This window comes from Trichoplusia ni, chromosome 21 (assembly GCF_003590095.1).
Source record: "Trichoplusia ni isolate ovarian cell line Hi5 chromosome 21, tn1, whole genome shotgun sequence".
In the NCBI taxonomy this organism is placed as follows: domain Eukaryota; kingdom Metazoa; phylum Arthropoda; class Insecta; order Lepidoptera; family Noctuidae; genus Trichoplusia; species Trichoplusia ni.
This window is the reverse complement of record NC_039498.1, coordinates 4,785,264-4,809,866: the sequence shown is the minus strand read 5'-3', so window position 1 is coordinate 4,809,866 and position 24,603 is coordinate 4,785,264. Positions and strand designations below refer to the sequence as shown.

Genomic DNA, 24,603 nt, shown 5'->3' with positions numbered 1-24,603 from the left:
AGTATGACATTAAGTAAAGGATCCCGCGACTTTCGTCACATCGTACTTTCTACGGCTATATTAGACTTGTGTCAATAGTTACTCCCCAGAGCGCTGTTACGGTCACACAAATAAAGATACTCAGTACAAAATTAAATATTAGCTTAGCGAGAAACCAAAGAGGACTTATTTGTGACAAGGTGTAATATAGACAATATACGCATAGCCATATAGAATAAAACAGCTGTTAAAAACAAAAAACCAAAACGTCAAAGTTACGTAAATTTTCTGGATGACATGACGTAAAAAATATATTAAATTCGTAAAAATGATTTAAATTATTCTGCTTAAATTTGTAAAACAAAAAGTTTTAAACAATGGTATTATTGAAGTAGAATAAGGTGAATCTCTTTATAACAGAAGACACTTATTTTCTGCAGAAAAATGGCCTCGTAAGTGTTTCCACTGTAACAGTTACCAATGTACTAAGCTCGCACTCTTCCACAGACTACCACGTCAGGTATATTTTGTAGTACTGTAAAAGATCTTTAGATCGCAAACAATTTAAACACATTCTATGTAATGAAAACTTACTATTTTGTGAAGACAACGGTGGTCGAATTTTTCGTAGGTACTCCAGGAGAGACGAAACCCTTAACATTACTGGTTATAGGTTAAGACCTATTGTAATTGAAGTGACTTAATTCCAAAATAATTTATTTTGAAAAACGTTCTCAAATCTTATAATAACGATGATATCACCCAAAATGAGCCAATGTCAGTTTGAGACAATGATTACCGTTTCCCATTATTGATACCTTCGCAAGCAAGCAATTAGGTATTAACAACCTTATTTTTATGAAATATAACTAGGAACGAACGATTTAATTATCTTTCCTCGAACTATGCCAAGTTACACAATACGGGCACAATCCCCTCAGACCATGCAAAATCACTCACGAATTTACGCTACATATTCAATATTTATTCGTCAATTAGTTGGAACGGTTAATAAACTATGGAGCACCGCTCTATTAATATATGAACGTCCGGATCAAATTCAAATATTGCTTTTCAAGTTTGTTTCGAGTGTATTACGGGTTCGATAACTAAACTGTTATGATATAGACTATACCGAGTACGTTGTGACTTGCTTCCTTTTTTGGATCGTGTGTAAGTGAAAGATACCGTACACTTGATGTTCAACGATAGCACATTAATAAATTTAGTTTATAACTGGACACCTGGTCGCCTTACACAAACCTGGCGGGTACTCGGTCCAGCTTTGTAGGTACTGCAGTTCACGACTTCTGTAGCATCTCCTGAATGTAAGGGGCCTATAACTTTGTGACATTATTCGTTGTGCTAGGTGTTGCACGTGTCGCGGCCCCAGCAACGCCGGCGGCGGCGCGGCCGCAACGAAGGCGAATCTTCCGCTAATATGTCTGGTGCCGCGCGAGGAAGGCGCGCGCGCGCCGGCCCCGCCCGGGGCAGCGCCGCGCCCGCCCGCCGCCGGCCCCGCCGCCCAGAGCGACTTCCAGCTACTCGATGAAGCTTACATCAAGAAACATTTCAAGCTACCACAGAGAGCTTTATACCTCGATCCATTTAGGTAAGCTTAATAAATGTACCTGCCTTTTTTATATTCAATCAAAGTCACGGCCGCCACAGTGGTATCAGTTAATTATTTTGGTCAATTTGAAATTTTCTTTACTCGTTTCGTTTTCAACGAAGATTAGTTTAAAGTTTTCGGTCTTTTCCGAAAAAAAGGACGCATCTTTTCGTAGTCCTTGGACCTGGTAGGTTATGGCACTCAGTAGGTATGGGTGTCCAAATGTGAACAAGTAATAAGAACTTTTTGGTGACCCTGTTGGCCCTGTTAGCCTACATTATATATTATATTAAAAGAAAAATTATTAAATAATCATCCATACATAATCGAGTGGTTCAAGTTACCCCTTTTCTTTTCCAGACGCCCCTTGATCACATTCCCTACGAGTCAGGAAGGTACAAAAAACTTCAACATGGCACGAAAATGCAAAATCAATCAACAAATTCTTGATGGTTTTTTGGACCCGAGCGAAGCCATATCTGCACCAAGTGTCTTCGTAAGTAGAAACTTGAAGCGAATTATACGTTGTCCATAAAATTCGTTAGTAACGCCATCTAGGACTGGACGAAAACAACCAGAAACGAAGAACCAGTTTAAAGTGACGCAAAACAGATGTCGCTGTGAGCAGGATAGGCAATGTTAGTACCAAGTCGTCCCGGTAGATGGCGTAAACAGTAAACCGTAGACGGTTGCTTCCCGTTACGAGTTACCACTTTTTTTTTGTATTTAGAAGGCACAAAATTCAGCTAAAAGTCGTATGATCCGCAAATTCCGTAAAAAGTTAGTAGCATAGAAATTGTTAAAATCGATTCAACTGCTTTAAAGGCGAGCTGAAAAATATCTCAAAAATAAATATCAGATATTTATTTCAAAGTGGATTTTTTTTTAAATTAAACAATCGATTGTACCTGCGTACACGTACTTGACATAACATAACATACTTGTTTACAATGCAACTAGTCTTGTCTTGTCTAAGCTGCCTCACGTAACAAAAAAAACATTTTGTTGTTATGAGTGCAGATCTCTAAAAACAGGCAGTCAGCATTTTGGATTTATTTCACTACTCAGCTGCTTTCGTAATTCTATCCTTATGAGAATTGTATTCAACAGCCCTACGCGAAAAATCAAGCAGAAAAAGCTAAAGAGGCCGCCGAAGAAGATGAAGAGATAATTTACATCTTACAACTGCCAGACTGGGAGTTTAGATGTCCTGTTCACAACGAGACAGTCCGTACTCCAAGGTTAGTAGTTTTAATTATGCAAAAAGAAAAGTTAATAGATCCTACGCTAAAATCGCTTCAATATTACGACTTGAGATGATAACATTATTGAAAGTATTTAAACACTATTATCCGATTTGATTGATTTATAATCTGTTGATGTTTTTGTACCCCACCTGTTTATCGTCATTTTTTTTGTAATTGAAACCAAGTCTTTTAAGACTTGGCGAGGCTCAATTGATTAAAAAGAAGCTAAAAACATATTTCACACTAAAAATAATTGGATAAACCTTAATGCTTCACAATTTATATATTTTATAGATTCATATGGCACTCTTGCAAGAAACCGAAAAAGGAAAAGACTAGTGAGCTGCAACGTGGAGGTGGGCCAATGAATAAACCAAAACCATGGTTACTAAGTCGACATACTGACTTCGATTTAATGTCTCAGTGGTAGCTTATTTAAGTAGAATTGGGGCGCCCGTACACATCGTCTACATTATGTGAAAATGAAATAAAAATAGAATGACAGTACTTTGTGTTTATTTTAAGTTACAATATCCTTCATTAACATTTTATGTGCGCGACAGCTGAAGACGTGCGCGTCTTGAGTTCGAATCCTGATTCTGGCTAAAACAGTAACCTACTGGTTTTTTGTTATGGAATACAATGCTCTGAACCACGTGAAGATTGCCTTGGATATCACGTAAAGACTTTGGGTTCCAACTGACACGCTTCGAAGCCAGAGCGCCCGCGCCATAATCTATTTGGTTTCATCGTAGATCATGGCTTACAGTGACTTGTAAAAGCTATATTGATATGCGGCGGGTTTGAATGAAATTAAATAGTTTCGAATTACAATAACGATGTGCTGAGTATGTTGGTAATTTGTTTACGCAGTCAATAATCAACTGGTACGTTTCTATCACTGTCGCAACTAAGGCCGATAACCTTAGGCTTAGGACACACACTGTAAAACTGGGGCGGGCACTATTTATGTGCAGATCAATGGTTCAATTCGCACAAAATATATTTTACCATACGTATACGACTGAGTGAAAAAAATTAAGGGAGGCTCTTTGCCCTGTAGTGGGCAGTAACGGCTAAAAAACTCAACTACAAAACGAAACAGACACATCGCAACCAACGCTAACAGTCCCTCTTATTATACAGAAATATTGTCGCATTCAAAGCAGATCTCTGTCGGAATTCAGAATATAAAAGCCTTATTTTGTAATCGGTGAATTATCACCGCTTACCTGAAGTCAACGTCATTGTGTCACTTAATGTCGTGTGGTTCTGTTAAATGTGTATGTATAGAGCCTAAGGTAAAGAATTGAATGGACATTTTAATTTGTTGTTTGTAAAACTAATTTTGTCGAGTAATCGTTTATTAAGGCGTAAATATGCTTGCATACATCATTAAAAATGCCTAGCTCAAGTCTTCGGGCAAGTTGTTTTTGTTAACTCATATCTATCATAATTACATATTACTTACTTACAAGTATTTCATGCACAGCACGTTGCTGACCTAACATGCGCATTAGGTATCTATGCCACATGCAGGTATTTTATCTTCGTCGGAATTCGCAGACCAAGCACTCGCGATCCCGGCCTATGTAGAAAAATGAACTATTTCGGGGGCAATTAACTGTAGATAATTATGTATTATAATTCTATCGTATTATTACTGTATTTTGTGTATACCGCCTATTTAGTTTAGGTACCTGATAACATTCATACTGTCCAGTAAAAAACAATAATTTCTAATTGATTTTGTCAAATGTGTCACATGTCATAGAAAAATAAAAATCATTTGAATAAAATTGACAAAATGCAATAAATTTATTAATTTCCATAAAATCTATAGAAAAAATTATATAAATTTAAGTATTTAAATAACTTATTGTTATAAAATGGCTGACCAGGAATTAATCTCTAAACTAGCGAATATGTGAGTAAAATATTTAAGTAATGGACATTTCAAGCCACAAGCCTATAAAAGTATAAACTATTACCGACCAATGCGTATCTGATAATGGTGTCTAAAGCTTTTTTTTTTTAATAGCCCGCTTGCTAAACCTGGATATGATACATTGGGTATGTCTGCTCCAATAATAGTACAAATGAATACTCAAGGAAAATGGGAGAACACTAAGCCGGAAAACTTGGACGAGGAACGATTGAGGGGCGTTGTGCAACATTTATTCAATTCTAAAGCGCTATCTGCGGCACAAAGCTATTGTTGTCAATGTGCTGCAGAAAATAATCAGGTATCTGCATAGGCTCAATTAACATCGCGCATGATAGAAGCGTGTAATGTCGCCATCCCGGGCCAGAAGTCGCGTGATTTTGCCGGAATGCTCCAGTCCTTGGGCATTCTACTGACACGCGGATAAAGCTGCTCTTGACGGATCCGACCGACTCCCCGTTCGCGCCACCTCTGCCAGATTTGCAAAAAATGTAGTCGAGGATCCCTTTTGTTGGCGCAGTTTGTATTCAACTGTCATAATGATAAATATAATTTCGTTGCAAAAAGTCGCTTCCATTCTATTAGACAGCGGTTAACTGAGTCTCAGCGGTTAACTGTCTGTGCTTTTATTTATTCATATTCATGACCTTATTTCTAGGCTCTCAATAAGTAGTTGTCAATCTACCTAGCTTATCGCTAGGCTATGCTATGCCAAGCTTATCTCAGTGTAGGAAATTTTTAATTTGTGTTCGAGACAAACACATGCATTCTATATTTTATTCTATTTTAGAATTCAGGAAATCAGAAATATATACCAGTCGTTATGATGCCAATTTTCCCAGCTGATCAATGCCCTTTCGATATGGAATGCGAAGTTCAAAAGATGAAGGACGCAGAGAAACCTAAACCGACTAAAAAGAAGGCTAATGCAACAACGTTAGTGAAAGAGGAAGATAAAGAGAAGGACAAAAGAAAAATTAAAAAGCGTGGTTTTGTAATGCAGCGACTTACGGATTTTGACTTGCTGTCACAGTGGTGAAATTGACTCAGTCCATAAAATGTAATGTTTTGTGAAACGTAAAATGTTTTAAATTATAAATTTAGTTGAACTTTTAAAGTTTTCTTTTCGTGCATTTTTTTCAATATTGCTGCTGCCTTCTTTCATTAGAAAATATACTCAACTTCTAGCAACACCTATGCAAATTACAAGACAGTGTCTTCTGCTTTCTTTTAAACCGTGAGAAACGTACATCTAGTACATTCGTTTTTGCTTCGTTCGTTACATTTTTTCCTCATTATATCCGATATTTAAGTAGTAGAATTAATACCACGACAAGGTTATTTGGGGTAAGTGTCAGTAAAATGTTGCAATACTTAAAAATATTCGCGAGTTTTTTTATTAAGTGCATTGAATGTAACGTAAAAGAACTTTATTATTGTGCAGCAAAAAGAGACAGAGAGCGAAAAAGAGAAAGTAGAAGCATTATTCTGCTTATTTTTTACGTGGTATTTTATTTATTTCTGTGCGAATATTTTTTTTAGGTATCTATTTCAAAATGAAGATTTTATAAGGGCATGGACCTCCACATGAAAGTTAATTCTCGTCTCTTACACAAAACTTTAATTAAAGATTGAAACCTATAATAAATATAAACCTTTCTTTTTATTACTTTTAATTATTTGTCTATCATTTTATTCTCTTTAGGCTTTTTTTTTATGTAGCCTGTTTTTGATCCCACTGTTGGGCAAAAGCCTCCCCCTTTCTCTTCCACACCTCTCTATTCTTTGCAAGTTCCAGCCTCTTTAGGATTAATAAAATTTTATTCTCATCGTTAATAAAGTGTTTTTTCCGCTAACTTCCTGCAAGTTTGAAAATTAAAAAAAAATATTGTGCTCATAAATCATTTAGTATCACATCGCAGAAAAGTCAAATTAGCGCACTCGATTATTAATTTTTTCAGTCTTGTACAAATGAATTTCGTGACGGTCACATCTGATCGTCTGTTAGCTCCTTCGTCCTTCCTCCTTCTTGCCAAAATGCCGCAAGTCAAAAGAAACAAGATTGCGTTCCTTTTGTATTCAGTCTCGAAGAGGTATTTCTTCTTTTGCAGTTTTTATTAGATTGAAAACAAACTGAAAATTTCCTAGTTTATTTTTATTTTAGATGGTGACTGATGTCATTTTTCAAAATTTTAATTTTTAGACAATTTATCTTCTTAACTATACTAATAATATCAAATATTATGTGCAAATAACAATAAATAAGTTATATTCAAATGTATGCTCGAGTTTAATCACTAAAAAGAAAATAAGTCGTCCATGTCAAAAATAAAATAAACGCAACTAGACGTAGCAATCTTAATACTTTGCCCGGCTGCCATGCCTCATATAGAATCAGACTGCTCTCAGGATCCTCCCTTTCGCACTGCATGTTACCAAAATCAATAATATCTAGTCGTATTCCTAGTTATAGGACTATATCGTAAAGAGACGACACGTACTACGACCTATAGATATATTCATAGACAATAAAAAATAAAATTTAATTTTCTAATATGGCAGCCCCTAACTTAGTTTAGTTTTACTATGGTCGATGGCCGACCACGGTGTTTGAAGTCGATGTTATAGATTTATGCACATCGCATTATTTTTTTTATTTCGAACACATTTTAATTATGTTTTAAAAATAATCATAATGCAAAACCAATGAAAATATTAATGCTGTGATTACTAAACAGGTAAGCCAACTATTTTAGACACTTTCGTCGCAGTCTCGGGGTACGTAATAGGTTCTCCCATCCCACTTTTTATGTTTTCACGCCTTCCAAAATCCCAGGCAGAGCTATTCGACTCGCGATGCGTTTCTGCGCATCCAGTTAGTCCTTGCACATATAGGTCAACAGTGGACCGATCGCGTCAGTCTGAGTTGTAATTATGCAAAGGTCAGACAATTTCGCCATAAATTGTGAGATATTTTCCCCTTATTTTTAATTATCAAGGAATACAAGTGTAGCTATCGTTTGTGAGTTAAAAAAAAGGTTCTCACGATTGTAGTAGAGGTTGTGTCAGTTTTTTATAGGATTTTGTGTCCATGTGATATACTTCCTGTACAGATGCACGTATTAGCTTTGCCCAGGGCCCGCGCGTACATATGTTTCGATCGCATTTCGCGTCGGTGCAGTGAGTCGTCTCTTTGTATCGGTGTTAACGGTGTGAGATCCTTTATTGTGTGATTAGTTGCTAACATTATTCTTGAACATATGACTGTGATGGCCTTGATTATGACATTGCCTACAGTTGTTGAGCCAAAGAAACAATCCAACACAATGGCCTTGTGAACTTGTTGTTCCTTGTTACTCCTTCATGTCTTATCATTGAATTGTGTTCACAATACATACTTAATTAAAAATTTGTGCATTTTCGTTGTGAGGCATGTGCTGAATCTTGAGGAGACCTTCCCATTTAATATTGATTGAATTTCAGTTAGTGTTTGATGTAATGTTTCATGCTGTTTTATAATTTAAATTAGTCTTTGATTGGTTATGTGGTCTTGTAATTGAGACTAATTGAAGAAGTCAATATCTTTAAATTATGGTGTTTCTCAAATATCTGAATATCTGAAGGCTCAAATTTGAAAGTGTCAATGTTGTATTCAAGTATTGATTTTCAGTAACATGTGCAGTTCCAACATTTTAGTACCAATTTATTTTGTTTAACTAACTTAAAAACACAAAGGAATGTGGGTTCTTTGATTTTGTTAACTAATTACTACGAAAAATACTAAAATTTCAACTTAAGTAACCTGTGTTGGAGATTTACTAAGAAGATTGTAGCGATAGTAAAATATATATAAGTAAAATACTTAAAAAAAGACATAAAAGAAGGAAAATGTAGACTCAATTTAATTAAATGTATGTACTCTCATTGTTGTAACAAATAGTTATTATGTGCAATTTTCTTATTAATATCAGTGATATGCACTTTTCTATATTTTAATGTCTGACATCTAGGTACTTACATTAATATACCTACTTAATCAGATAGATAGCAATTGTACTTAAATTACATGTTCATAAAGATACACGGTTGTGATACGTAAAGAAATGAAATTCATGGTTTATTTTAAGATCATTGAATAAAGTGTGTTTTAGCCCTTTAGTGTCAGTGTGAGGTTTAGGAATTTTCAAGGGGTTTTCTTTGTTCCAAAGACATTTTGGTTGAATTCATCGTAAGCCATTATTAACAGTAGAAGCAGTGTATATATGTTTCCCATGACTTGCAATTTTTTTGTGTTTCCCTGGTGTTCCTACAGTATTAAACAGAGTGCAAATTCATTTAGGAATAATTCTCGTTTTGTATTCTTGGGTTTTCATAGATAGGTTACTTCCTATTGCCACAATATCCTAGGGCTCTTAAGATATTTATTCCATGCTCTTTGCCCACACACTATTACTGGCAGTTTTAGCAGTCTATATAATCAGAATCATTGGTGTTGTTTCTACAGTAATGTTTACACCTGAATTTGATAATGTAGAGATAACAATATTTATATTTGCCATTCTTGAAGCAGTCACAAATAGTCATTCAAAATTGCCTTTCATATACTTTATCTTTTATCATCATAGATGTATTGATAAGCTTGTTGGCTATTCAATTTCCATTTGAATCTTTACTCTAAATGACCGCAGTGTATGGAGGCATGGGGCGGCACTATTGATTTACTATTTGTATTGAAAATTAGTTGTTGATAGGAGTGGGGCACAAGGCTAGTATGTCTGGAAAATTATTGTTTGTTCTGTAGCCATCACTTTGACAGTTTTTTATAGCTGCTGTACTAAACAGAATCAAGTTGTATTAGGAAATAGGGGTGTATTCTAAAATAATAATGTATTGTCTGCTTTAAGCAACTGGGATGTGGTTAGTAAAATAAACAATCAGGTTTTTCATCAGAGCATTACTAATTAGGTTTTCATTGGTTGTGTAGACAATCAAACAATGTTTTACCCATAAATTCCCTAATCCCATCCCATGCATTGTTTATGTAATAATGTTGGTTCACTGCTCATCATTTCATTATTATTGAAACTTCAAAATTTGCTTATTTTACTTTATGAAATAATGACGTCATAGTAACCTCAATTAATTCTCACATGATATTCATAATAATTGATGGCTTAAGCATTCTTTATATAATTTTCTTCTAGGAAGCTTACATAGTGCTGACGTTACAAGTGTGTTAAAAGTCATTCATAAAAAACCATCACGGGTAACACTCATTCATTAACATTTGTGTGAACAATGGTAGTAATCTAGAGTGTGAGTCAAGTGATTTATAGTTTTCCAAAATGCAGAACAATAAAGGAATTGTAGTTTACAGAAAATGGGTTCATTTTCATATCAACATGAACGCTAGGTAAACACCATACTTTTTTCATTAGGAATTTTAGTATTGAATATTTTGTTGTAGAACTAGTATAGAATAAAATATGTAGATGTAGAAATATTAGTACTAGTGTAGAAATATAAGTAGTTTTAGTTTTCATATTTTCATATTTAATCTCAAACTAAAGGTTGTCTTTTAAAGCCGCACGAACAAATCCTGAGGGATTCTTAGCTTCGGTTTCTTTTTTTAGAAAATTTTATAAAAAATTATGATGATTTTCATTGTAAGTTGTAATTTCTACAAATGTGACGAATCTAATGTCCTGTTACTATTTCACAGAAATCCGGCCCATGCACATGAAATAAACACCACTTATCAAAGGATTGTGAGTATTACATCATTCAGTTATAGTCCTGGATTTTAATTTCAACATTTTTACATTATTTGAACTGCAAATTGATAAATATTTCTGTACGCTCTTATCATCAGTATAATATTGTTTTCTATTTCTGGTGGATACTTCGCTGTGTACGTGTTTATGTCTCCTGACTGCACACATGTCCGCACGTTTGATTCGCATACCTCTCATTATCTCTCAAGCAGGATACAAATTACTCAGCGTTACTTGTATCAAGCTGTTTTGCGGTTGGTTAAATGTCACTTGTAGGCGCAGATACTGACACGTACTACTAAATAACACGTCCTAACCGAAATACGTGTGTACACAAGTATAGTATACTATCGTTTTGGGTTACGATACCTCAGCACTCTGCTTAGTATAGTAGCCACAGAAACCACAAGATACTATGTTAGTAACCGATTTCGCATGTGCGATAGCGTTAAGTAGCCGTTTTCGTAATATAAAATAATATGTTAAAAGAAAAACTCATCAGTTCATTTTTAATATATTGCTAAAAGTGAACGACATTGTTACAGATCCCATCACCCACTAGAATGGATCCATCATGCTCGCAAAGCGAGTGTGACATTTATGAAGGGGGCAACCAAGTCCCCTATGATATTAACGCAGAGATAAAGACTGAAAATGTACCAATAATAGAGAAACCAGTGACCTCACAGAACAATGGGCGGCAGCCTATCGACGACATCGAACGTGAAGACTTCGATGAGGAGAACCGGCTCCTGAAGCACTGCTCCGGCATGATCGTGGGCGACAAGATAGCCACCGCTGCCGCCCACTACTCCGGCAACCTGTCCAGTGCCAACTCTAGCCTGGCCTCTAGCTCTGAGACAATATCGAATTTGTCTAATCTAATAACAAACGACTTTAGCCTTCCTGGGTGCAGCAAAGATGGGGATGATTCCAATACCACTATAAAGAACATGATACATTCTAGGAAATATGTTGTGCATGAGCCGAAAGAAGATTTCATGCAGAAACTTTTGAATAGTAATACGCAAGAGAAGAAAGATTTTCCTAAAGGGAAGTTATATAAAGGGGACAAGATGGACTGTGAGAATGATGAAGGGTGTGACATGAATAGTGTAGGAGGCCCGTCCGGGAGAACCAGTTCCAATGCATCTAGTATTGGGAGCTCCAGCTCAGATAGCACCAAGGAGTTCACCGTGCCGTCCACCTCCAATGCTGAGAAGCTACTGGGGCTCGATGACAGCAGGAAAAATGAGCCGGGGAGTTCTAAGTCTTCGGTGAGAACTTGTTACTTATGCTATAAATAAGCTTGAAGTAAGATATTGTGACTTAGCTAATGAGAGCCTGTTTTATTTTTGTAGAACTACAACTATTGTGATGGGGATGATGATTCTGACGACGAGATTACCGAGGAGTCGTGGTGCACATGCCTGTCTTCTCACGAGGTACGTAATTAGAGCTAAAAATGGTAATGCTTCCAACAGAGTCGAAATGTACCACCGGTGACGCCCATTCTGTAACTGTGCTTTGAATACAGTGGTATAAATGTTTCTTGCATAATCAAAATGTAACAAGATTATAAGTATTATTAAATTACAATAATACAATATCAGTGGTTATAGGATAAATGGCTGTCAATTTCACATAATATTATGACTAAAATGTATATAGAAATTTTGTGACAAGTATAAGTACAAGATAAGATATTTATGCATTGCATACATTTCTAGGGTTCTCCGAGTCAATTCTATCATAGAAACTACGTTCGTTTCTTTTTCTGTCTGACGTCTATTAAAATTTAAAATGAACATATAAACCGTTAGATTGATAAATACATAAATACATATGATTGACTAATAAATATCAACAGCGGGCGGATAAATGGTCGACATGCAAATAATAAAAATATCGGAACAACTCTTAAAATCAATCAATAAATTGAAAGTGCGGAACGGAGTCTGAATTGAACTTGATTGGTTTGTTTACAAGTAAAACATGACTTCTATTTACATTTAAACTATATTTATAAATAAGAAATGACGAAAGTAAAACAATATAAGCAAGCCATTTGGAAATCTCCAGCTGAAATGTAGTAAATGTAACCAAAGACAGCCTAGTTTTTTGTCTTGAATTTTCTACCAAGCAGAAATTAAATTGTTTTGTGTCTCATCTAGAATTAGAAAAAAATATATCAAATGTCTAACTTATGTAACTATTTACCAATTATACCCATAATTATATTATCCATCGGATACTATGACAGTAACATTTATACCGCTGTACTCGTCCTTCAACAAGGACATTTAACTTGTGGCGTCACCGGCTATCGCTATCTCTCAGGATAATGCGCAACATTAACATTTTACACATATTGTATATGTGCTATTGTTTCTATGAGGAGGATCCGAAATCTACCTACATTTTGGAACAAATAAAGCAGCCCCTTGCAAAAATGCAAATTGTTTATTTTGCACTGAATATACTACCATGCATTTCGTTAGCAGAGTACCAATAAGCTTGTCAAATATGTCGGCACGGCCATCACCTTAACGAAATACGTATTTCAGGATGATGACGAAGACGAGGAGCCCGAACCAGAACCGGAACGACTTTGGGTAATATAAAATAGCCTATAGACTATAATAGTGTAATTTTAACAACCCCCTACTAAAGGTATGATTGACATCGCCAATGACCGCCATCGAATATTCAATATCGCATCAATCTTGAAAAACTATTTCCAATTCCAAGGTTTACTGTTATGAATATTTCATAGCGCTGTGTTAATATTTAAGCGCTAATACAAACAGGTCACTGCACGTCTGATATTTAAATTATCTTGATATCAATGGACTGTTCTTTGTTCCTATCCCCATTTAGTCCAGAAAATATTATTTCGACGACAAAACATATTTCGTTAAGACATAGTACGGTAACTTGGGAAATTTCCGTGTTCCGACCATCATTGGCTTCTCCACGTGTTCCCAAACTTGATTGCAAATCTCACGGTTTGTCGAAGCATGGTTGAAAAGCTTTATTTTAAGAAATTCAATAGACCAAGTTTTCCTGTATTGCTAAACTTGAGAAGGGGTGAAAATTATTGGTTTCTTTGCTTATATAAATTTTCGCAACATTGGTGTAGTACCTCTAATATTAAGCTTAGTAAAGTAATTCTTTCTTATTGCTTAGTTTCGATAATTATTGTATTGATTCAAATTACAATACATCGCTTTTTCTGAACTGCTTTGTAAGCCTAAATCCTACCTGCCTAATCTATTCTTAAATGCGAGTCTAAATTAAATGCTAATACGAAAATAATTTTGTGGCAATTCAACATTTAGATTAAATTGATTGGGTAATATCTAACTGCACGCAAAGCAAAAGTGTGAAAATGTAGGTGCAGCACATAGTAAGTAATTTAATAGTTTGAAATCACATTTGACAATTTTATAACAAACATTTTAATGTGTGTTGTGAGTACCTATCTACATTCTACCTGATGCATGTAGAAGTAGAGTTAGCAATGATATTGCATGATTGTAGCTATTGATCTCGTTGACGCTAACTATTCATGCATAATTTACAGTAAATTGCCATCGGACCGCCGTAAATGGTATAAGAACGTGTTTCATTTATACTTGTTGTTTTTAAAATACATTGTTGCATTGCCCTGTCTTAGCAGGCGTTCAGAGGTTTTCTTTAATATTTTAATTTCAAAATATTCTTTCAATTCGTTTATTGAAATCCTTTAAAATAATTTTGTCAATAAAATTTACCTAATTCTTAAAAATATATAATAATAGATTTTCAGCCTTGCTGTCTTCGTCTCTGCGAACATCGGTTATCATACAATGTTATTTAAAAGCTATGTACACCAAACATTATTTTTCAGTAAAAAAATGGAATTTATCACAAGAAGATCAAATATTTATACATACATATTTACCCCGAACAGTGTATTTATAAAATAATTTTAACAGTTTTAATATGACTGCTACTTCTGTCTGCCTAAGTATTTGTATCAGACGGCAGCCCAACTTGTAGCTATTAACGCATTCTGAAAGCGGCTCTCGGTCATGTTTTATTCACGCACACTTAATACATAAACACATCTATCAACACACCGGTGTATTAATCACTTCTTGTCTGAAATCATTGAGAAGTAACGGTTTCTACCTCATCTCATATTATAAAACTGTTGATAGCGCTGCCGGTCTACGGCACAAAAATCGGACACCAAGGTTTTCAATAATCAAAGATTGGTCACACAATTAATTATTCAATTAAAATCTTTCATGCTCTTAAATGTGATATATGATGTTGAATAACATGCTTTTTGTAAAGTTAACCTACTGTTTAATCATTTTAATTAAATTCAATTTACAAACTCCATACTAATTATTTGAAATGTTAAAATAATAAACAGGGTCTTTGATGAGGTATACTACTTATATTTAAAGATTGAGCAGGAGAAAATCTATGATACATCGGTCACAAAACCAGCACTACTCAGGCTTAACCTAATGAATACTCTCGTGTAAATTTAGTATATTTATTATTTATCCCAAAGTGTAAGTATGCTATGAGGTTGTAGACGCAATAACGTTTTCTATAATGTATCCGTCGTTGGCATTGACAGAGGAAGCGACGCCATGAGCCGCCGCCGCCGCAGTCAGCTAAGAAGTTCTGCGGTGACGGGCACTCGTCCGGGTCGGACGGCTGGCCCTCGCCCACCGCCAGCTGCAGCCTCGCTAGCGTCAGCGGCGCGCAGGGCCCGCCCGAGATCAAGCAGTGGCTGAACAGGTATGAGATTAAAAGACAAAACATCAAACAAAATTCAATTTCCCGAGGTAGCCTACTAGGCAGGATCATACTAGGCATTCCCTTCAGCTCTCCGTAACCAGATATTTACAGGAATCAGCGCAAGGCGTAACAAACTTCACAGTACAGTACAGCAAGTAAAATAAATCGGTTTAAATTAAATCCTATAACAGTTTACCCACGCCTATTTATCGATATACACCGAAGATATTTTAATACGCTTAATCAGTTTGACATTGTAATAAAATCCTTGTTTTAAAATGTGCAGGTTCCAATCATGGTCTAACGGCGAAAAGATCCAGGCCATCGACGAGCTGATCAGCTGCTGCGACCCGAGCCAGGTGCGGCACATGATGAAGGCTATCGAGCCGCTGTTCCAACGCGACTTCATCTCCCTGTTGCCGAAAGAGCTCGCCCTCACCGTGCTGGGGTACCTGCAGCCGAAGGACCTGCTCAGGGCTGCGCAGACTTGCCGATACTGGAAGTATGTATCATTTCATTACATTATATGTCTCAAATTAAAGATGAAAGCTTGTGTTGGTCATAAAAAGTCGCTTAAGAAACGACCAATGAGTTGATTTGATTAAAAATTGAATGTTATAATTATTAGCGAAGCAATTACAAGCGAACTACTACTAAATACTATCGAACAAATTCATTTATTATCATATCTCAAGTTCGGTCAAGATTCTAACACAAATGACTTGAACAGATTCTTGGCGGAAGACAACCTCCTGTGGAAGGAGCAGTGCCGTCGCATCGGCATCACGACGCTGAAGAAGATGCCTCGCTCGCTCCCGCACTGCGCCAGCCCGTGGAAGGCGGCCTACATGCGCCAGTATCTCATCGAGAACAACTGGCTGCACAAATCGGTGAACGCGCCCATCGTGATGCGCGGCCACGACGACCACGTCATCACCTGCCTGCAGTTCTACGGCAACAGGATCCTGAGCGGTAGCGATGATACTACGCTCAAAGTATGGTCCGCTATTACTGGCAAGGTGAGCTATGTCCTGTATGAAACAGAAAACATTGTTTTTTAGATTTTGCTAATAAATCTAGAGGTGGTGAAATCTTTGTCTTTATAATCATTGTGTAGCTCGATCTAACTTGACGTCTTGTACCGAAAATTTGTACAAATAAAGTTTTCTTCTCCCTCGTTATGCTTGTCTAGCTTCTTTCTTAACCATATTAGTGCTTCCTATATTGAATTTACATCAAACTGTAACACGTAATTGAAGAAGACTAATGTATTGTATAATTTCCAGTGCCTCCGCACCTTAGTGGGTCACTCTGGCGGCGTGTGGTCGTCGCAGATGGTGGGCGACCTGGTGATCAGCGGCTCCACGGACCGCACCCTGCGCGTGTGGAACGCCAAGTCGGGACAGTGCCTGAAGGTGCTCGCAGGGCACACGTCCACCGTGCGATGCATGCATCTGCATCAGAACAGGTAACTTGACCTTCTCCCGAATGTAGTCGATCAATAGTCTTCAACTCATATCAATCACAAAATAGTCATTAACCCATAGTAAAAACGTTAAATTGTTCTGGAGTAAAGCACAATTAAATAAACTAAAAAGTTATGTTTAAATGACCTGCTTTTTGTGACATGTACTTTTTGCCGTCTTATAGTTTTCTAAGCCACTGCACCAGCGAAGTATATTGTAATTATAATTTATTAATTATTTAAAAAGTAATAAGCACTTGCGTTCTCAATTGTAAAATCAGAAAAATAAGTAGAGTAAAAAGTCTTATTTGGAGTGATTGAAGTCTTGTACAACAGAAGTTCTTAAAACAAAATGGAATAACAATCATACGAGTTACAAGTTTACTATTATTAATTATCACTGTTGTATTTCTGAGTTTACTATCAAATACTACAGATATAAAGCAATAACTTAATGTAGAAAGTTAATTTATGCGTCATAATAACGAAATGACCCGTAAATATATTAATATTGCAAAATGTTGATAACATTTGTATACATAATGGTTATCTTGTATTTACAACTTGTTACCGTAAAACTGATTAATATATTTTGATATATTATTCGAATATTAATAGCTAAGCAGACGTTGTTTCTCAAAATTGCGATTTAAAAACATTTTTATAATTTTACTTTTGTTGCTGTAATGCGATTTCTTTTATTTGTAAATCATCATGCTTGCTTACGCGATTATTACGCATTGCGAATTAATTAGCTAGCCAATCAATATTACAAAACTTACTAATGCCACCGATGACACAAAATACAATCGTGATAAATAATTTGAATGACGTATGCACTTTGATTTGATTGTCAAGTTCTAGATTATACCCCATTTCATTTTTGTAGATAGAAGAAATATTTTACAACTTTTTGTGAAGAAGCTGAAATGTAATGTAGATAAGAGTTAAAATCATAAATACATCACTAGATTTACGTAATATAGTAAATAAATAAAAATATTATAGACCATTCTTTTAAAAGCGATTGGATGACACATTTAATTCAAAGGCTTTGCTAGAATTATGCTTACAAGCCGTGTCACATTGCAATGAACAAATTCAAATTCTTGGTCAGTGACCAAGAATTCGGTATAGCTCAGTTGGTAAAGCGATTGATTGGTGTCAATTCATGTCTGTGGTTTTTTTTATAGTATTATTTGCAGCACATATAGCTCGCGCTGTAAAAAATAAAGTGCTTAGTAGACTAGATGCGACTGTTGACTCAATACCTTAGGCTCAATCATAGGCAAGTTTTAACTGTTGTGATGTTTGCAGGGTGGTGTCTGGGTCCCGCGACGCGACGCTGCGCGTGTGGTCGATCCCGGACGGGCGCTGCCTGCGCGTCCTCATCGGGCACCTCGCCGCCGTGCGCTGCGTGCAATACGACGGCAAGCTCGTCGTCTCCGGCGCCTACGACTACTTCGTCAAAGTGTGGAACCCCGAGACCGGTGACTGTCTGCACACTCTCGCTGGACACACCAACAGGGTGTACAGCCTGCAGGTAACATTTACTTATATACAGTTAGATTTTACTACTCACAATAACGACGATGAGGGAAGAGGTGTTGAGAAAGACGAAATGAAAAAAGAACATACAGTGGAGTAATTTTAATAAGTCACATTTGACGATTTATGAAAATTCAACAACGTAACTTTATCTTGGCGGGCATAAAATTATATATTTTTTCGTTTTGCCCAAATCGCACAATAACTTAAGTTTTTTCAATTACGATTACATATTTATTGCAATAATGACCGATATGAGTAATTTTACCATTTCCTTTCCCTAATAAACGTACTAAACAATTTATGATCTAAAGAACCGAACGTCGTTACAATGTTGCGTCAATTAACCTTATATTTTTTGAAATACTAGGGGTGTTAGTCTTAAAATCGAAAGATGATAGATAAAATCGAATGTAATGATTGATTGTCAAGAAATATGACCATAAATAATTAATAAGCATTATCCTAATGAGAGTCGCGAGACATCTTTATGGAGACATTGGTTTCACAATATATTATATTATATCTTGTTATTACAATATAGCAATACAAGCTCGATTCTGAATAAGCTAAAAAAAAATTTGTTTAAGACTGTTTTAACCGATACTTTACTTAAAAATGCATAACAGACTTTGAAGTAACAAGTGGTACTGTTCCAGTTCGATGGCGTGCACGTCGTGAGCGGATCGCTGGACACGTCCATCCGCGTGTGGGACGTGGAGTCGGGCCAGCTGAAACACACGCTGACGGGCCACCAGTCCCTCACCTCCGGAATGGAGCTGCACTCCAACATCCTGGTCTCCGGCAACGCCGACTCCACCGTCAAGGTGTGGGACATCACCACTGGACACTGCCTGCACACACTGTCGGGTGAGGGTTTGTTCGCATTTTATTATTTATGTAGTTGTAGTTATTTTGACTTAATCATTGACTTATTTGTCTTCTTGCATTAAAAGCATTCTTGAAACTTTATACAATCATAATTCAATGTTGTGTTTATAAAGTAAACATTATTATTGGTTTGCAAAAAAATCGTTTCGTAGCTGCAGTTTTCGGTTTGATAAAAATTTATAAAATCATATCAGTTAATAAAAATTATAATATAATATCGTTATTGGGAATATTATGAGATCTATAATGAAACTAGTAGCATCAACTAAACTGAAGATGATACTGTTTTACTTAGCGACTAAATAAATAAACTTGAATGAAAATGTTAAGCCTATAAATTAAAAGACAGTCTCAGACATTTGTTTGAGGTAATAGCTAAATAATGTAATTAGTGTAATGGTATTTTTTCCTAAAATTGGTTGGTCTAGATTGTTACATATAAGAGACAGTCAGCAAATGAAGCAACCTTTTGCAATTTGCTGAAGCTCATCTTCCTACTAGTGATTTTATATAACTGTAACAGGTTTTTATTCATCATTCATATTTAATTTGGAATAATAGTTATAATGAATCCTTTTTTTAAGTATTCTGTTTTAAAAGAATCAAAGTCTTAAATAATGTTGTTAAAATTACAGGACCAAACAAGCACCAGTCGGCGGTGACGTGCCTGCAGTCGAGCAACCGCTTCGTGATCACGTCGTCGGATGACGGCACGGTGAAGCTGTGGGACGTGCGCACGGGCGAGTTCATCCGCAACCTGGTGGAGCTGGGCTCGGGCGGGTCGGGCGGCGTCGTGTGGCGCATCCGCGCCTCCGCCACCAAGCTCATCTGCGCGGTGGGCTCGCGCAACGGCACCGAGGAGACCAAGCTGCTCGTGCTCGACTTCGACGTGCCCGGCGCCTGCCGCAAGTGCGACGAATAGCAGCGACTTAACCGGCGCCTCCTGCGTCGGTACGCCAATCTCTACGCTCCGTGGCACTGTTAAGTGCCCACTGTAGTGTCTGCGTCGGTCCGTGTTGCAACAATATCACAGCAACATCACGATTTCAATTTTACATCATTAGAAATCAACGAATGACTGTTACTATAATAATACTTATTTGGCACATTCATATTTGCCAAATCAACACCACTTACCAAGATTTGTACTTACATTTCGTAAATCACAGGTAGCAATCATTTCGTATCGTAAATCATGATTCCATACCTTAATCTGACTTTGTTTCCACAGTGTGTAGGTAAGAGTTTATAAACAACCACAAACAATAAATTACTTAATGCGGTGCCTTTTGTTCGACATAACATGACTGTCGACGTCTTGCCATTCAATAAACGTCGGATGTCAAATAAATTAACACAACTTTTGCACTTAAGAATCTCATGTCGAAGATATCTTCGAGATTAGTACCCATTGTGAGGCATATCATTATTATAACTTAACAAGCTGGAAGAAACAAGTCAAATTAAGTACAGATCATGATGACCGACCAGCACAGCGTAGCGGCGAAGACGACGGGGGTTTGTCGGTTTTCCGCGTTCCATGCAAAACGCTTGAGTGCTCGAGATAGCGCTCAAACATTTGCATGAACATTTTGCACGAGTTCCAGATGTGTGAGTGAGCACTGGCGTTGTGGCTTGTAGACATGTTCTACCCATAGGATTGTCAATGTGTAACGTGCAAAGGACAGTTTTTTCTTACTATAGTCTTGCGTAACTCAAGTATCCATGATGTACTCAATAATAATCAATACCATTACTATAGTTCTAGGTGTTAAAATGTTCAGTAGATAAAAATGGTGGCTAAACAACCATCTCATATTGCCAAATTCCTTTATTTTTTACTCTGTATTCCAAAGAGATAAAATCAGGATTAGATGTTAAGTTTATTTTTTTATTTAATTTTTAAGATACTTCCCAGTGAGGTCTTTGATCGTTTTTATGAAATCGACACAGTATGATTTGTGAATTAGGTATTTTGGTTTCAGTGGTAACCCACAGAATCGATAAATGATTATTGCTGATTGTCCTTTACCAACTGAAGCCCCACTGTTTACCCGACTGCTGAAGGAGGGTAATGTTTTTACTGTATTTTATTTCAATTTGTTTATTATTATTGTAATATTGTAAAATTATTTTTATCAATTTAATGATTTATGAACAATGAGAATATGTAATATTAATTTTGTTATTATAATAATATAATATTATCATGTTTATGTTGAATCAGCCCGCTGTGGTGATGTGCACTGCTTCTTACAGGACGTGAACGCAAACATTAATGATAACAAGCACACATCAATTGTTGCACGCTGTAGGCTCTTTGTTGAAGCAGGTTAGGTTCTAGTACCACATTTATATGTTAGGCCTAGTTATCTGAGCAGAAGTCTGTCTGACTGATAATTAATTGTGGTTACCTTTGAATGCCGATGGTTAATATAAAAGTGGTACTATTAAATCTGGATACAGAGTGAATTGTTCATGTGTATGTAACGCTATTATGAAATGTTCAACTATTTATTGGAATGTACATTATTGGCAATTTGTTAGAATTTCATGTTAGCTTAATGCAATTTGTCGATTATTGTGCTCACCCTCGTGAAGCAGGTTATTCCTTCGAGCACTGTCCCGGGTAAGGCCTGCCATCCATTGGCTTCGGGGCGGCCTCGATTACTTTGTCCTGTGTAGGGTGAGACATTGTTATCCGAGATTAATTTACTTATTTTTATGACCTATTTAATTTTTTTATTTTTTTTTAATCCTTTGACATTAGACGGTGAGCCCTGTCTGCCAAACGGCGAATATAATTTTATATAATGTAATTAATTTATGTTATTGTATCGTCCCCAAAATTAGTTTGATTATTTATTTAATTATCATAATTATTATTTTTGTGTACTGTGTCGTCCCAAATATCTCAATTTAATGGCCAGCAGTTTTATCACTTAACTTCTTTAATAGTCACTTAAGATAATATACGTCTAATTATAAACATTTCAGACTTGTAATAATACCGAATTAAGATTTAAACAATTTAAAAATAATAATAATTCTTGGTGGTGTTAGTATGCGCGTATGCAGTTGAATTTTTGCGATATAAACGTAACATAGCGGAGCGGGTGGCTATAATACACTCGCTCGCCGTGTATTTATTTGTTGTGTATATATACAAATAATAATGTGGTCATTGGAGGTCGCGATTATGTAGCCGCTACTCTTCATAAATGGCTGTAATATTATAAATAATTAAACGAAGACTGAAGCATAGTTATAGTGTAATATTTAAAGTATTAAAATGTAGTTACTCCTGTACTACCGACCATCACACTCAGCTGTATGTCTTTGTTGTCTACACTTTCCCCACTTCGTGTAAACATTTGGTTTCTTTTTGTTCTTAGTCTTTAGGCACAGACGCGTAATCGTCGCGATAGTAATCAATGATTTCTTTTTAAATTAGTTACGGCTATTGTAGTTCTTTTAAGTTGTAAATGTAATTATTAAGTATTTTGTAAAACGTTAATGTTTTCGTAGACGGGGTTAGAACAGTATTTATATCTTGTGTTACTGGGCTCTGAGCTGGCAGCGTTGTGTTGTAGCGAACTCACTTGTTACTCAACGGTACGAATGTAACAGTGGGCTCAGTCATGTAACTTGATATTATATATGAATGTAATATGGCCGGTTCGCGAGATAGTCTCAGCAAGAATGTCGGGTAGCAACGAGTCAATATGTAATTAATTTATATTAACTTCAAGTCTTAATATCTTAATAGTCCTACAATGTAACTTAGGCTGAGTGACTTAATGTGTTTTAGCTATTCGACGTTCCCCTAACGAGCGCATAGTGAATGTTTAATAATGTATGTGACTGAGGCCTCTGTATAGTTCACCACGCACAGCCGATGCCAGTTCTATCTACCCTTCGTTACTCGTTTCCTTTATAATAACAGGCATATTTGCGTCAACTATCATTACATTGTATTTAGTTAGTTTTAAAATGTAACGTGAAACTTCTAAAATGATTTATACTTGCACGTTGGTAGTGGGGCAAGGCTATTTTTTTTGCAATTATATAAAATCAATTCTAATTAGACTCGTTCTATTTGCAATAGTTTATATTTATCTTAAGTTCTTGAATTTTGTGCTTCAAATGATACCCAACTTATTACAGAGTAACATTGTATTTATTTTCCGCTGTTGCTCCGCTGATCAGTGTATAAATCATTTCGTACACTTTATATTGCTCAAGTTAGTCATAGTGATACTTCTAACCCCGGAACACCTGCGGCATTTTCTTCATTCGCATCTATCTTATAATCTAATGTAATGTAATTTCACGACACCAACGAATATTCTGTCAAATTTAATGCGGGCGAGTGTACACCGTGTAATCTGATTATATTTTAGTTCTGAATATTAATGGGCTGATGAGAATAAATAGGGCAGTTTTGATCACATAACCGGGTTCTTTTATTGTAGCGAGCGGACACGGTGTGGACGAGTTGCAACCTTTTTGTTTGATCCACGTACATATAGTTTGGTCCCTTTCCTGGATATGTTATGATAACCTTAAGCTTAGTACACGATCTTTGTAGCAAGTATAGTTAGGATCACGCTGATTGCGGGTCCTTGAAAGTATTATTGTGAAAGTCGAAACGCATGTTTGTGTTCTCGACACACGAGGTGACTATATGCGAGATGCCAGGCGTCCATGCGGTGTTGTGTCGCCCGCACGAACAAATTGACAGCACAACTGTATGTATGTAGGTGGTACGAGACGGCGATGTTTGGTTGTTATTATTTTCAATTTAATTCTTCGATTCCTTTTGCTTTTATGTATGATTATTAATTAATAAATCCAATTGTTTTCAAGTTTATTTTTGTTTATTTTCTTTTATTTTTATTATTTGTAGGCCGCCATGTACCAAAGCATTTCAATTACCCAATAATCTAATGTCACTAGACGGGTCATTGACTTGTATAACACAATTTTATTAATTGACACCTTATGCCTTAATTCTTTGCTTGAACAACTACCAATATTCAGTCAACATGGCTTTATCTGCAGAGCCAAGCTGAAAATCCGTGTGCGTGATCTTAGTGGTCTAATCACTGAAATAGCTGAAAGGCCGGGCATATACGAACTTATGTAAGAAATCTAACAGCACCTCTGATGTATTCTCAGCGTTTTTTATTTATTTTCCTTACAAGGTAAGAATCTAAATCATAACACTAACAACACATGAATCACACACTCTTAATTCACAACTACCAAGGGTAGCATCACCATTGAGATGCTTGGTCCGCGATCATATATTTTGAGAAGAGGCACGAAGACAATCG

The 24,603-nt window shown here is 36.2% G+C and overlaps 3 protein-coding genes across 5 annotated transcripts; all 3 read left to right on the top strand.

The window, feature by feature from the left end:
* Positions 1-258: 258 nt before the first annotated feature.
* LOC113504218 lies at positions 259-3,345 on the top strand. The gene is made up of 6 exons (XM_026886394.1): positions 259-431; positions 1,349-1,363; positions 1,493-1,591; positions 1,952-2,087; positions 2,702-2,832; positions 3,133-3,345. Exons 1-6 carry the CDS (start codon positions 424-426, stop codon positions 3,266-3,268), a joined length of 525 nt encoding a protein of 174 aa, XP_026742195.1. The 5' UTR covers positions 259-423; the 3' UTR covers positions 3,269-3,345.
* A 1,290-nt stretch (positions 3,346-4,635) lies between these two features.
* Positions 4,636-5,900, top strand: LOC113504219. The gene is made up of 3 exons (XM_026886395.1): positions 4,636-4,765; positions 4,880-5,084; positions 5,574-5,900. Exons 1-3 carry the CDS (start codon positions 4,728-4,730, stop codon positions 5,820-5,822), a joined length of 492 nt encoding a protein of 163 aa, XP_026742196.1. The 5' UTR covers positions 4,636-4,727; the 3' UTR covers positions 5,823-5,900.
* A 1,456-nt stretch (positions 5,901-7,356) lies between these two features.
* LOC113504131 (F-box/WD repeat-containing protein 7) lies at positions 7,357-24,137 on the top strand. 3 transcript variants are annotated; one of them, XM_026886277.1, is made up of 12 exons: positions 7,357-7,521; positions 10,506-10,551; positions 11,103-11,834; positions 11,919-12,002; positions 13,125-13,172; positions 15,197-15,360; positions 15,647-15,862; positions 16,091-16,379; positions 16,647-16,828; positions 18,143-18,368; positions 19,033-19,243; positions 19,900-24,137. In XM_026886277.1, the coding sequence occupies exons 3-12, from the start codon at positions 11,121-11,123 to the stop codon at positions 20,184-20,186; spliced, it is 2,421 nt and encodes an 806-aa protein (XP_026742078.1). In that variant the 5' UTR covers positions 7,357-7,521; positions 10,506-10,551; positions 11,103-11,120; the 3' UTR covers positions 20,187-24,137. The 3 variants fall into 3 exon arrangements, with proteins under 3 accessions (XP_026742078.1, XP_026742077.1, XP_026742076.1); XM_026886276.1 differs by lacking the exon at positions 7,357-7,521 and adding an exon at positions 7,693-7,725; XM_026886275.1 differs by lacking the exon at positions 7,357-7,521 and adding an exon at positions 8,732-10,196.
* The last annotated feature ends 466 nt before the right edge of the window (positions 24,138-24,603 follow it).